This window comes from Felis catus, chromosome F1 (assembly GCF_018350175.1).
Source record: "Felis catus isolate Fca126 chromosome F1, F.catus_Fca126_mat1.0, whole genome shotgun sequence".
In the NCBI taxonomy this organism is placed as follows: Eukaryota; Metazoa; Chordata; class Mammalia; order Carnivora; family Felidae; genus Felis; species Felis catus.
In genome coordinates, this window is record NC_058384.1 from 63,250,861 (window position 1) to 63,264,435 (window position 13,575).

General features: G+C 42.6%; 1 protein-coding gene across 1 annotated transcript; it reads right to left on the bottom strand.

Moving 5' to 3' along the window:
- Nucleotides 1-1,659: 1,659 nt before the first annotated feature.
- On the bottom strand, nt 1,660-7,068 carry DUSP12 (dual specificity phosphatase 12). Its single transcript, XM_003999556.5, has 6 exons — nt 6,691-7,068; nt 5,282-5,395; nt 5,073-5,191; nt 4,566-4,662; nt 3,714-3,900; nt 1,660-2,051 (listed from the first exon to the last, which is right to left on the bottom strand). The coding sequence occupies exons 1-6, from the start codon at nt 7,032-7,034 to the stop codon at nt 1,890-1,892; spliced, it is 1,023 nt and encodes a 340-aa protein (XP_003999605.4). The 5' UTR covers nt 7,035-7,068; the 3' UTR covers nt 1,660-1,889.
- Nucleotides 7,069-13,575: the final 6,507 nt, after the last annotated feature.

Below are 13,575 nucleotides of genomic sequence, written 5' to 3' on the forward strand. Positions count from 1 at the left end.
TTTAAGGAACAACGTTGAATGCTACTAGCTAGGCACTGCATCATATCACCCAAATCCCCACAAAAACCCAGATGGAATCCTATTATTATCTCTCCGTTTTATATAAGGAATTAAGGCTTATGCAAATGACCTTTAAAATAATGCTTTTAAGGAAGGCAGGGCGTGTATTATTCCCATTTCATGAAAGAAAACTGACGCTCAACTTTCAAAAGACCTTCCAAGGGGGCGCCTGGGTGGCTCGGTCAGTTAAACGTCTGGCTCCTGGTTTCGGCTCAGGGTTCAGAGTTCCAGCCCCACGTAGTTCGAGCCTGCTTGGGATTCTCTCTTTCCCTCTTTCTCTACCCCTACCCCGCTTGCACTCTTTCTCAAAATAAATTAAAAACACTTTTTAAATCAAAATAAATAAATAAACACACACAAGCCAGGAAGTTGGGGACAGGTGAAACCAGAATTCTCAGAGCCACTCTAGTCCTTCAGTACTAGTCTAACTGCACCAGAAACACCGCTGTGAAAGAGAGTTAAAATTGCTATTTTCCACAGATCTGTAAGCCCATCATGTTGTAAATGGATACTCTTAAATATTAAAAGGCGTTCCATTTGTTTGTTTGTTCTTGAGAATGGAGGCATAATGGATTTTCTATTTACCACCCAAAATGTTTTAACATTAATGGATTTGAAATCGGAAACTTTCGCTTAGTGGATGTTTCACAAAATTTCAAAATGTACATAAAGTCAATTCCCCCAAATTCATATTCCACTGGCAAATACCAATTATCTTCCAAAAAAAAACTATTTTGTCTCTTTTTCCTGGCTGGAATGTAAATTGCAAGAAGACGGGTTTTTATCTAGTGTGCTCACTGCATCATCTAGAATTGTGCACAGAATAATTGCTCAGTAAATTATTTACGGAATTGACAATTGCAGATCCAAATAAAATCTATGCAATTTTCCCCATGCTAGATGCTACAGCGTGGGATTGGTAGGTATTAACTCAAGCCATACAAAACTCTTACTACTTGTTACCTACAAAAGGCACAATTCATGTGTTTCAGCCTAATTGTTTTTAAAGTTTTCTAGAGTATATTGTGAAGCAAAGTGAACAGATATTACAAAAGCTAAGATAAAAATGGGAGAAATTTTTCTCATAAGAAAAAATTATTTTATAAAAGTTACCAAAGGCTTCAAGTCCTATGTTAAGATATTCTCACAAATCACAACACTCCCACCATTTCAAAAGTTAAACTAGGGGCTGCGCCTGGGTGGCTCAGTTGGTTGAGCAACCAAATCTTGATTTCATCTCAGGTCATGATCTCACAGTTCGTGGGTTCAAGCCCCGTATCAGACTCTGTCCTGACCGCTCAGAGCCTGGAGTCTGCTTTGGATTCTGTGCCTCCCTCTCTCTCTGACCTTCCCCCTGCTCACCCTCTCTCTCTCTCTCTCTCTCAAAAACAAATAAGACATTAAAAAAAAATGTTTTTAGAAAAGAAAGAGAAGTTTTAAAATATGTCCAAACAAATCTGCTTTGCATTTCTAGGAATAAATCTATTTAAACACAATCATTTCCAATTTTTGTACATAATTTTGTCCATCCAGACCTTAAGATCACTTAACATTCCAAAAATCAGAACTCTTTAAAATATACGAAACAAGGAACGAATCTGGGTTGTACAAAATTTTAATATCAAATAAAGTATAATTTACATGATTAAAAGTTTTGATTTCCACATAAAGTATTCTACTGAAATAAGAGACTAACAAAGCACAGTTTCCAAGTCACAGTAAATGAAATGTTGACGGTCTAAAAACTAGACAATCGGCCATGAATGACAACAAGCAAGGGAAGCACGTATCAGCAAGTTTCTTTCCAAGCTATCAAAAATGTCACAAGTTCAAATTTTTCTTGTCTGTGATCCCAAAACCGGCAGCGTCTTCATTTCATCCACTCTATTCTTATGTATTTGAAAAGCAGGTGTTATCCATCTACCACAGGAGCACTGTTCACCATACCAATTGAAAGAACCCAACTTGGCACTGCATTTGGGGCAAAGAAGCTGAAATAAAGCAACTGTGTTACTTCATTCACTCACCTGTATATAAAACAAATAATGACCACTGGCAATACAGGATATAAAACAGGTAAGACGCAGCTCCTACCTCCCCGGAGTTTACGATCTAATCAGCAAGATGAAAGGCTATGGCAATTCGCCATACTAAGATGGAGGGCTATGATAATTGTGCAAGAAGCATGTTGTGTCCTGGGAGTTTGGCAAAGGACCAGATGAATCCGCGCACGAGGGGAGAAAGGTGACGGCGGAGACAGGAAACCCAAGGTTGCAGGATGTGGCACGTGCTGGCTTTTAAATCAGCCTGCGGTTTAGTATCTCAAACTAAGATCATCACGGCTACAGAACAGGAAGGCATGTTAGGAGTCTCACGTTCTATTAATGATATTGACGGCATGTAAGTTAGGTCTCAGCTTCCTGGCTATCTTAAAACAAATAAACAGGGGCCCCTGGGTGGCTCAGCCAGTTAAGCATCAGACTCTTAATTTCGGCTCAGGTCATGATCTCCCTGGGGTTCATGGGATAAGGTCCCATGGTCGGGCTCTACACTGTCAGTGAGGGATTCTCTCTCTCCCTCTCTTTCTGTCCCTCTTCCCCAGTCACGCTCTCTCTTTCTCAAAATAAATAAATAAACATTTAAAAATAATAAAGGGATGCCTGGGTGGCTCAGTTTGTTGAGCATCTAATCTTGGCTCAGGTCATGATCTCGCAGTTTGTGAGATTGAGCCCCGCGTGGGGCTCACTGCTGTCAGCACAGAGCCCACCTCGGATTCTGTGTGGCCCTCTCTCTCTGCCCCTCCCCTGCTTGTGCGCTCTCTCTCTCTCTCTCAAAAATAAACATTAAAAAAAATAAAAATAAAGAGATTAAAAACAAAAGACTATATCTTAGATTAAGATTAAGAATATCTTTAGGGGCACCTGGGTGGCTCAGTCTGTTGAGCTTCTGACTTCAGCTCAGGTCATGATCCCACAGTTTGTGGGTTCAAGCCCCACATTGGGCTCTGTGCTGACAGTGCAAAGCCTGCTTCAGATCCTGTGTCTCTCCCTCTCTGTCTGTCCCTCCCCTACTTGTGCGCACTCTCTCTCTCTCTCTCAAAAATGAATGAATAAACAAACAAACAAAAAAGGGTATCTTTAGATTAATATTAAGCAAACCTAAATGAGAAATGTGGCCGTCACAGTGCTCACATGAGCTGCATTCTTAAGAATTAACAGGAAATGAAAACAAATCTCTCGGCAAACATACAAACTGAAAGATCAGGAAAAAAGAGAGACGTTATGGAGCCAAAAGAAAAAAAAAAAGAGAGGGAAGAAAAACTTTAAATATAATTTTAAAATCCTTATTTGCCCTTACTTGTTACTAAGTTTGCGTTTTGTTAAAATACATTCTAATTGGCTTATATTAGTCTTCTACTTGAAGAAACATAAATAGCCTTGAAAGGAATTAACTTAGACCAACAGCCCCCAACTAGAAGTGGTTCACTATTTTATATCAGCTGGGTTTTATTTAATTAATATATTTGATAGAGTCTTATCTACACTAGAAAGATATAATCTTCATCAAGAAGGTAGTTATGATGGTTTAAAGTCTGAGAGAGAACAAAATATAGATGATATAATGAAACTGCAGAAAACATAATGTGTTCCTACCTGTCCATCCATCACGCCCAGCAAGGCAGATTCCATCCACTGTACAGGTTCAATGAAATACGATGTACATTGAGCCTGACCCCCTGTGGTGAGCATCAAAGATGGCGTCACTCTCTTGTGGGCAAAGGCTATAGGACCACTTCCTTCATTATGATCCAAAATGCTAGAACTTCGAAATAAAGATCGCCTACAAGCCCCAAACAAAAACATTAATGGCTTTCAAAACAATGAAAAAATAGATGCAATGTGCAGTATTTCTTAGCAAGATAAAATAAAATTGATTATGCTACTGTAATTTTCAATAACCTCTACAAATAATCTGATTTATTTTCACTCTTAAGAACTTATTCTCTTCTTAAAAGCAGATTTGAAGGGGCGCCTGGGTGGCTTAGTTGGTTAAGTGTCCGACTCTTGATTTCAGCTCAGGTCACGATCTCACAGTTGTGCAATTCAGCGTCCGGTCGGATTCCATGCTGAATGGGGAGCCTGCTTGGAATTTTCTTTCTCCTCTCTCTCTGCCCCTCCCCCCACTTGTGCGCGCGCGCGCGCACACACACACACACACACACACACACACACACACACACACACGAGAAAGGAAGAGAGAGAGAGAATCCCAAGCAGGCTCCACACTCAGCATGGGCTCCATTCCACAACCCTGGGATCATGACCTGACCTGAAATCAAGAGTTGGGCGCTTAACCCACTGAACCACCCAGGCACCCCTGATTTTGACATTTCTACGTTACTCAATTAAACAAGTTCTCCCTACAGATTTTAAGAAAACGAAACTTTCAATACTTGTCAGCTACTGAGACAAGGCAAAATCTCCAGAGGATAGAAAATATTTTACCTGCACTTTCTACATTTGTAGAGAACCTCGTCTTTCAATCCTTGTGCAATGGTCGTTGGGTCGACAGCAAAGAGTTCTTGAGGTAAGTTCTGTAATTCTACAGGACATAATTAAAATGTATCTAATTGCTGAAGTTAACTCTGCATTGTCAGGCAAAGTTCAGCTAATGTCAAACTAAGGCAAGAAGTGCTAACCTCAGAAATTAGAAAAGAAAAAAAAAAAAAAAATCTCCAGTGAGGAGAAATCAGGGGGAGGTAGGAGAGCATAGTGAAGTCCTTGGGTTCTGGGACAGACTACCTGAGTTCAAATCCCAGCCCACCACTGACAAACCATGTGACCTGGAACAAGTTATTTCTTGCTAAATCACAATTTCAAAAAGGAAATAATAGTACCCGTCTCAAGAGATGGCTGGAAAAGTGAGATAATGCACCTGAAGCCTTTCGTGTCAGAGCAAAGAACATCTAAAAAGGGCCCAATAAGCAATTATCACTAGCAATTATCACTTACCTGGATACTTTTCTGTAACCTTTTGTAAACGATACTGCTTATAAACTGCACTCGAAGTATCTACTTCATATCCCATTGCCTGGTATAATTTTAGTTGCCACTCAAATCCCTCATTCATCCTGTAAGGACAAGCAAATTTAAAGTTAAGTTTTCATTAAATGAGTAAAATCACACTGCAAAAACAATTATTACTATAACAAAGAACTCACTTAGCCTCTGGTTTGATGGTCTGGAGATTTTCATAGGCTTTTTCAAAGGTAAGCTGGTCAGTCTTCATCAGAAAAGCAGTTATTATAGCCGCACTTCGACTGACTCCTGCATGACTGAAAAAGAGACCTTTAAAATAAAATAGCAAACAGCAGCAATTAAAAAAACAAAAAAGCCCAGCTCCCTATCAGTGGTAAAGTTCAGGTCCACTGCATGTCTGCTTCTACCCAAGATAAACTCTTTGTCTCTGAAATACTAACGACATACAAAAGAATTATTTCCTTTTTTTTTTAAATTTCTTTAACATTTATTTTTGAGAGAGAGAGAGAGAGAGAGAGAGAGAATGAGTGAGCAGAGGAAGGGGCAGAGAGGGAGACACACACAGAATCCAAAGCAGGCTCCAGGCTCCCACCTATCAGAGCTCGAGGCAGGGCTCGAACCCGCACACCGTGAGATCATGACCTGAGTCAGACGCTAAACAACCGAGACACCCAGGCACCCCTATTTATTTCCTTTTTGTTTTTGAATTCTGAACTATGTGAATGTATTACCTTTTCAAAAGGTAATACACTAATCTTACACTAATTAAAAAAAAAATTATAATGGCTTTGGAAAAAATCCAAGCTCCCTTGCTCTTGGCATTCAGGGGCCTGGAAACCCGGTCCCAGGCTTCTCTCCATTTTACCACTACCTTATGTCCTTTATGTAAATATTTAGAACAAGAGCTAGCAAACAGTAAAAGTGCTGGCTCAATAAACCGAAACTCCTGTTACTACACTACAGTCCAACTAAAAAGGACTACTAAGAATTCCCAAATACCTATCAAGATTTTCTTTTTGGCATTGCTACGACGGAACTCCATCTTTCCCGTGGGCGTGGCTTAGGGATCCTTCGTGTCCTAACCAATTTTTCTCTCCCCATTTCTCCCCTTCATCAACCACCGTCTGCCCCAAACAAAAACACTGAAAAGAATCTACTTTTCCTCTGAAGGTTGAATAACTTTTGTTCATCTCCTTTGGCACATGACTCGCATCACAGTCTGCATTACAATCATCGGGGTAGGTGCCTGGCTCTTCTGAAGAGCTTTAAACTCTTCTAGGTGCAGGGACTTGGCCGTTTATCAGCCCCCCCCCCCCACCCCCGCTAAAAAACAACTCCGGGTTGGGAGGGGGGCTGCAGGATGAATCAAAATACACAAGTGTGAATCATCAAAACAGGAATGAATGAGAGCCAGCACGCCTTCAGGGGCCCCGCCCCCTGCCCCCTCCTCTCTCCCGGACACCCGCCAGCCAAGGGAGGGAGAGGAGGTTCTGGTGGTCTGACAGCCCCTCCCCTAGGATCCTCGGAGGAAGGGGGGCGGCGGCAGGCTGGAAGCGAAGCGGGGCTGCACCCCCTCGTGCGGGCCGCTCACCAGTGCACCAACGTCGCGCGGCCCTCGTCGCGGGCCTGGCCGATGAAGGCCACACACCGGTCCAGATGGCTGAGCAGGTCAGTTTCGGGCTTGTCCAGCGCCGGCACAAACAGGCGCCGTAGACCCTCGATCCCGGCGCCCGACCTGAAGTCGGGCTCCTCCGAGTCCACCGTCAGCACGGCCGTGATGCCCGCCTCCCTCAGGTGGTCCGGCTCCGCCGCGGCCGCGGCTCCACCCAGGTACAGCCCCGGCCGCACCTCCAGCATCTGCCCGGCGGAGCTGGCCCGGCTCCGACTGTCACCCGGCCTCGGGCAGCCATGACTCCCTCCCTGCGCCTCCAACATGGCGGCGGCCAGAGGCCGAGAGGCCAGGGGCCCTACCATCGAGTAGGCGGCCGGCTAGAACGCCCTTCCTCTGGGACGAGCCGGCCTTAGATGCGCAGCCGCTCCCTCGGAGGACCGCGGCCGTGGCAGGAATGCGTGCTTCTGGGGCAAGGTGATGCTGTGGCTGAGGCAGAGCAGCCTTTAAAACTCGAGTCTGGCCCCAGCCTCCCTAGATTGGTGGTAGAGGATAAACTTGCCCATATACAGGGTTTCTCGGGCTTATAGTGTTGAGACTTCATGGAAAGGAGCGAAGAGAGCAGCTGGACTCAAATTTGAAATAATGGTCCCACCAACCGAATCAACTCTCATTTTATCCAACTGGGGTAAAACCGCTTTTTCAACGTTTATGAAGCCTTCTGTTTGTGTTTTTTCTCTTGTGATTAATTTTTCTTTTTTTTTCTTTCTTTGCCCAGTTTTTTATTGGTATGTGAATCTCTTTCTTGTTGATGTACACTGTCCTATATACTTTTAAGATACTAATCTCATATTTTTGTGTGTCAGTACCCTCCAACCCAAGAACACCGGGAACCTATCTCACTTTCTTATCATTTGCATGTTCCCTGAAGTAGCATTTTTAATTGCTTTTAAGAATTTTTCCGTTGCATTCACATGTTAGCTGTTGGGTGCAAAAGGCCTAGTTTTCAGCCTATTTTGGCTTTTGGCATGATCATTTCTAGCTTTTGATTTAAAGAGAGAGACCTGTGATTCTTCCTTTCACTTGAACATCTAGATCATTGTAGGTTTATTAATTGGCCTAATTACAATATGGTTGCATCTCATGGACTAGGAAGGCCTGAAAAGAGGAAGCCAAATGGGGGGAACATCTGGTCTGTGGAGCAGTCAGAACATATATCATGTTGGGGCACCTGGGTGGCTCAGTTGGTTAAGCATCTAACTCTTGATTTAGGCTCAGGTCATGACTCACAGTCCATGAGATCTATCTCCTCATCAGGCTCCACATCAGGCTCTGCTCAGAGCCTGCTTGGGATTCTCTTTCTCTCTCTCTCTCTCTCTCTCTCTCTCACTGCCCCTCCTCCCTCTCTCTTTTTCTCCCTCTCTCAAAATAAGTAAATAAACATTAAATATATATATACACACATTTATTAAGTTTGTCATCTTATATGGGTATGATTTGTGGCACCCCAAAACAATCACAATAGTAACGTCAAAGATCACTGATCACAGATCACCATAACAAATATAATAATAATAAAAAATTTGGAATATTGGGGCGCCTGGGTGGCTCAGTCCGTTGAACGGCTGACTTTGGCTCAGCTCATGATCTCATGGTTCATGAGTTCAAGCCCTGCATTGGGTTCTGTGCTGACAGCTCAGAGCCTGGAGCCTGTTTCAGATTCTGTGTCTCCCTATCTCTCTGCCACTCCCCTGGTCGTGCTCTGTCTCGCTCTCTCTGTCTCAAAAATAAATAAACATTAAAGAAAAAAAGTTTTTTAAACAGGTTAATTGTGACATCAGAAAACAAAAAGGGGGAGAGGGCTAAATAGGTTGAGCTTTTGTATGTATTGAAGTTATTATCAGCGCAAAATAGACTGTTATAGCTATAAGATGTTTTATGTAAGCCTTATAGTAACCACAAAACAAAACCTACAGTAGATGCAATACACATGAGATGAAGAGTAGGGAATCAAAGCATAACACTGGAAAATCATCACTTCAGTAATGAAGGAAGCAAGAAAGGGAGAAGGGAACAAGAGTGCCGGAGACCAGCTCCAGCAACCAGGGGTTCCCGAAGGAAGAACGGCGTCAGTGAAAATAAAACAAAACTAAAGTAAAAAACTAAAACTAAAATAAAAATGGACACAGACAACAGCAGTGTGTTGAACTGGCCGATTTATTATAGTAAATGTGGCATTATATTTGCTAGTGATTTCCTTGTAACATATGTCATCTATGTTTTTCTAACATTACCTAATTTTGAAAATGTTCCTATGTGTAAACAACCTTTAAGAAATAACATGGTGATTTTCCCCTAAGTTTCCCACATACCCTTTGATTATTGATTAATTTCTTACATTATTCCATTATGCATCTGCGTTTATCTATAATCTACAGAGCATTTGCTTTGCTTTGCTTTGCTGGAGCCTGCTTTGGATTTTATGTCTCCCTCTCTGCTCCTCCCCCACTCACGCTCTGTCTCTTTCTCTCTCAAAAATAAATAAACATTTAAAAAATTAAAAAAAAAAAAAGAAATAAAGAAGATCTGAAATGAATAGCCTAACTTTATACCTCAAGGAACTAGAAAAAGAAAAAAAAAAGCAAACTGGGCCCAAAGTTAGCAGAAGGAAGGAAATGACAAAATGATATGACCATAAAAACATGATATGACCAGAAAAACAATCAAAAAGAGCAATGAAAGGAATATGTGGTGTTTTGAAAAGATGAACAGAATTGACAAAGCTTTAGCCAGACTCACTAAGCATGAAGGAGGGAAGATTAAAAACAAAACCAGAAAGAGGAGACATTACAACAGACACCACAGAAATATAGAGGATCATGAGAGACTAGGATGAGCAATTATCTGCTGACAGATTGGATAACCTAGAAGAAAAGGATACAGTCTAGGAAACATGTAACCTACCAAGACTGAATCATGAAGAAACAGAGAATCTGTTCAGACCAATAATGAGTAAGCAAATTAAATCAGTAATCAAAAATTTTCCAAAAAAAAAAAAAAAAAAAAAAGAAGAAGAATCCCAGAGCCAGGTGGTATCACTGTGAATTCTACCAAACATTTAAGAAAAACTTAATGCCAATCCTTCTCAAAGTCTTCCAAAAAATTGAAGAGCAGGGAACACTTCCAGACCCATTTTACAGGGCCAGCATCACCATGATTACAAAGCCAGATAAGGACACTATGAGGAAAGAAAACTACAGGCCAATATCCCTGATGAATACGGATGCAAAATTTCTCAGGGGCACCTGGGTGGCTCAGTTGGTTAAGTGTCCAATTTCAGCTCAGGTCAAGATCTCACAGCTTGTGAGTTTGAGCCCCATGTGGGGCTCTGTGCTGACAGCTCAGAGCCTGGAGTCTGCTTTGGATTCTCTGTCTCCCTCTCTCTCTGCCCTTCCCCCACTCATGCCCTGTCTCTCAAAAATAAATAAACACTAAAGATTTTTTAATTCTCAACAAAATATTAGTAAGCAGAATTCAACAGCAAATTAAAGGATCATACACCACGATCAAGTGGGATTTATCCCTGGGATGTAAGGATGATTTAACGTCCACAAATCAATAAATGTGATATACCACATGAACAGAGTGAAGGATAAAAATCGCATGATCATCTCAATAGATGCATAAAAAGCATTTGACAATATACAACATCTTTTCATGATAAAAAAAAAACTCAACAATTGGGTATGAAGGGACATGTCTCAACATAATAAACAATTTTCTAGGTAAAGAATCTGGTTTCTATGCTGAGAATGATGATGGAGGTTTCAGAAGAATAGCCAATTTGAGGGAGATTTGCCTGAAGAGAGGAGAGAACATGCGTGGAAGCTGACCTGTGGGATCAGGCAGCCCAGGGCCTGGTTAGTGTTTGCATCATAAATGTAAAACTCTTGGGGCACCTGGGCGGCTCAGTTCCTTGAGCGTCTGACTCTTGATTTCAGCTCAGGCCATGATCCTAGGGTCATAGGATTGAGCCCCATGTCTGGCTCCGTACTTAGTGCTGAGTGTGGAGCCTGCTTGGGATTCTCTCTCTCTCTCTCTCCCTCTGCCCCTCTGCCCATTCATGCTCTCTCTCTCTTTCAAATAATACATAAATAAATAAATAAATAAATACGCTTCTGTGCACTAAAGGGTTAATTCAGTAGGCCTTGGTGGCTCACGCTCAAGCCTGAGGGTAGTCTTGGTGACCCCTGATATAGAATCTATTGTCTAGAATCATGAAAAACTGGAAATACTAAATGACTATAAGTAATGGATTTGTTACACAAGTGGTTGTATCCAGCCAATGAAATACTAACCAACTATTTCAAAGATAACAAAGGAAGTGGTCCGTGCTAGTTTTTTTTTAACGTTTATTTATTTTTGAGACAGAGAGAGACAGAGCATGAATGGGGGAGGGGCAGAGAAAGGGAGACACAGAATCTGAAACAGGCTCCAGGCTCTGAGCTGTCAGCACAGAGCCCTTCGCGGGGCTCGAACTCATGGACCGCGAGATCATGACCTGAGCCAAAGTCAGCCGCTTAACCGACTGAGCCACCCAGGCGCCCCTAGGTTTTGGTTTTTTTTTTTTTTTTTTTTTTGAAGCTGGTTTGCAAATAGAAAATACATCTTGGCCATATATATGTATACACATAGATAGATATAGATTATATAGATACAGATATAGATATAGATGTGAAAAATATTGAAAGATACATGCCAAACATAACAGTGGTTATTTCTGGGAGCTGGCTTAAGAGACAGGATAGCCTTCATACACTTCTTTCTATGTAGCTTTTATTTTTTTTCCGACTACTATCATTAAAATTATTCACTGTAAACAATTATAGCTATTTATATTCTGGAAAAGGGAGAAAACACTATTAGCGGTTCATCTCCTGAACATTTTATGAACTTACCTTAATCATTCCCGCAGCCTTATTAGTTTTCTGTTGGAAGCGAGCTTTCTTTCTTCAACTCCCTAAAATGACTATCATCTCCTTCATGGCCGGGGGTAGGAGACACCTCTGAATTGTTACTAACTACCCACAGAGTCTGGTCCAGTAAATGTCTGCAACTGGATAAATAAAAATACCCAGATTCCTGCCGCTGAAGATCTTTTCCAGTTTCTGCATTTGTATTTGTGGCCACTAGGTGACACAATTTACCCTCTGGCAAGATACATTTCCTGTCCCACCCTCACGATAGGGTTAAAGGAATATGGTAGCCTGTGAGAAAAGATGTTAGGGTTAGGAATGGAATGCTGTCTTTAGGGAGGGAGCCGGATTGTTTTTCTGTCAAGGAGAAAGGAGCTTCTCTGTCCTAGGACTGGGAGTCCCCACCCCCACCCCGCAGACACAAAGGCAATTTATCTGTTCATTGTATCACCAGAAAACCTGCAACCTTGATAAATATTAAGCAAAAATTCTTATCATTGTTAAGCGATCGTCACATATGTGGTGGCCCGCATGTTAAGAAGACAGCCGTTTTGGGGCGCCTGGGTGGCGCAGTCGGTTAAGCGTCCGACTTCAGCCAGGTCACGATCTCGCGGTCCGGGAGTTCGAGCCCCGCGTCGGGCTCTGGGCTGATGGCTCAGAGCCTGGAGCCTGTTTCCGATTCTGTGTCTCCCTCTCTCTCTGCCCCTCCCCCGTTCATGCTCTGTCTCTCTCTGTCCCAAAAATAAATAAACGTTGAAAAAAAAAATTTAAAAAGAAGACAGCCGTTTTATGTAACGCGACCCAGTCGTACGAGAATACGCATTACCCTAGCCTTCCTCTTCTTTGGTCGTTTCTCAGAAATGTTTGGCTACAGTCACATGTATCATGTATCGCTTTCATCTTTAAAAATGTTTTCTGTAAATGTAGATCTGTGCTGAGCCCTGAGCAAGGAAATTTCCCCTCTTCTGCCCCATCCTCTCCCCAGCAAAGTCCCAAGAGGAACTTCCTCTTTCCGTTCCTAGCACATGTCCCAGGGCCCCCCTACACCCAGCGCGTTATCAGGAAATGTTTGTCAGTGATGCTCTCAATGGGGCTTAAAGACAGTTGTGAAGATACACATGAAATGTACTTTGAGGCCAAGTAAAAATGAACAAAAATATAGATGACAACATAACTCTCTTATTTGGCCTGTGTTTGTGGGTGGGAAGTGGACACCTAGAAAGTGACAAGCTGGGACTTGGTGTTGCTTTTGAGGGGCACGGTCTGAAGCCAGAGGAACACCTAGGTGTGATCCTGAGCTGCACAGGCCCCTGCTACCCACCAGCATGTGGTTTCGTGCCTTTAGAAAGTTCTATGATTCCGCGAAGTCTCCGTCTCTTCATCTGCAAAATGGGAGTAGTTAGAGCCATGTTGCAGAGTTCTGATAAGGATTAACTTGTTGGTGTCTGTCATTAGGTGGCGACAGAGAGATCTGCCATGCTAAGCTGTGCCCCTGGAGGGAAAGCTGTGCCCCTGGAGGGAACAGCTGGAAGGGGCTGTGAGAGGGTTGCTGAACCCGGGGGAGGGGGGGGGGGGAGGCTGGTGCAGCTGAAGCTGTTGAACAGAGATGAACCATGGGGTGTGCTCAGTCCAGGAATTCAGCGGTCATGAGGATTAGTGAGAGGCCTGAGAACATTGAAACTTAAAAGCTTAAGTTATGGGAAACTGAAACCTAACCAAGCTTAACCAGCGTGTTCCGCTTCTGTACAATTGCTTGGCGCGCCCATGTATTCCTGATCAATCATTATTGCCTGGAACATCTGTATATTCTTGATCAACCATCGTTACTTGGCACATCTGTGTACTCCTGATCAATCATTGTGATACCCGTACCCCCGGTTGTGGTCTGACC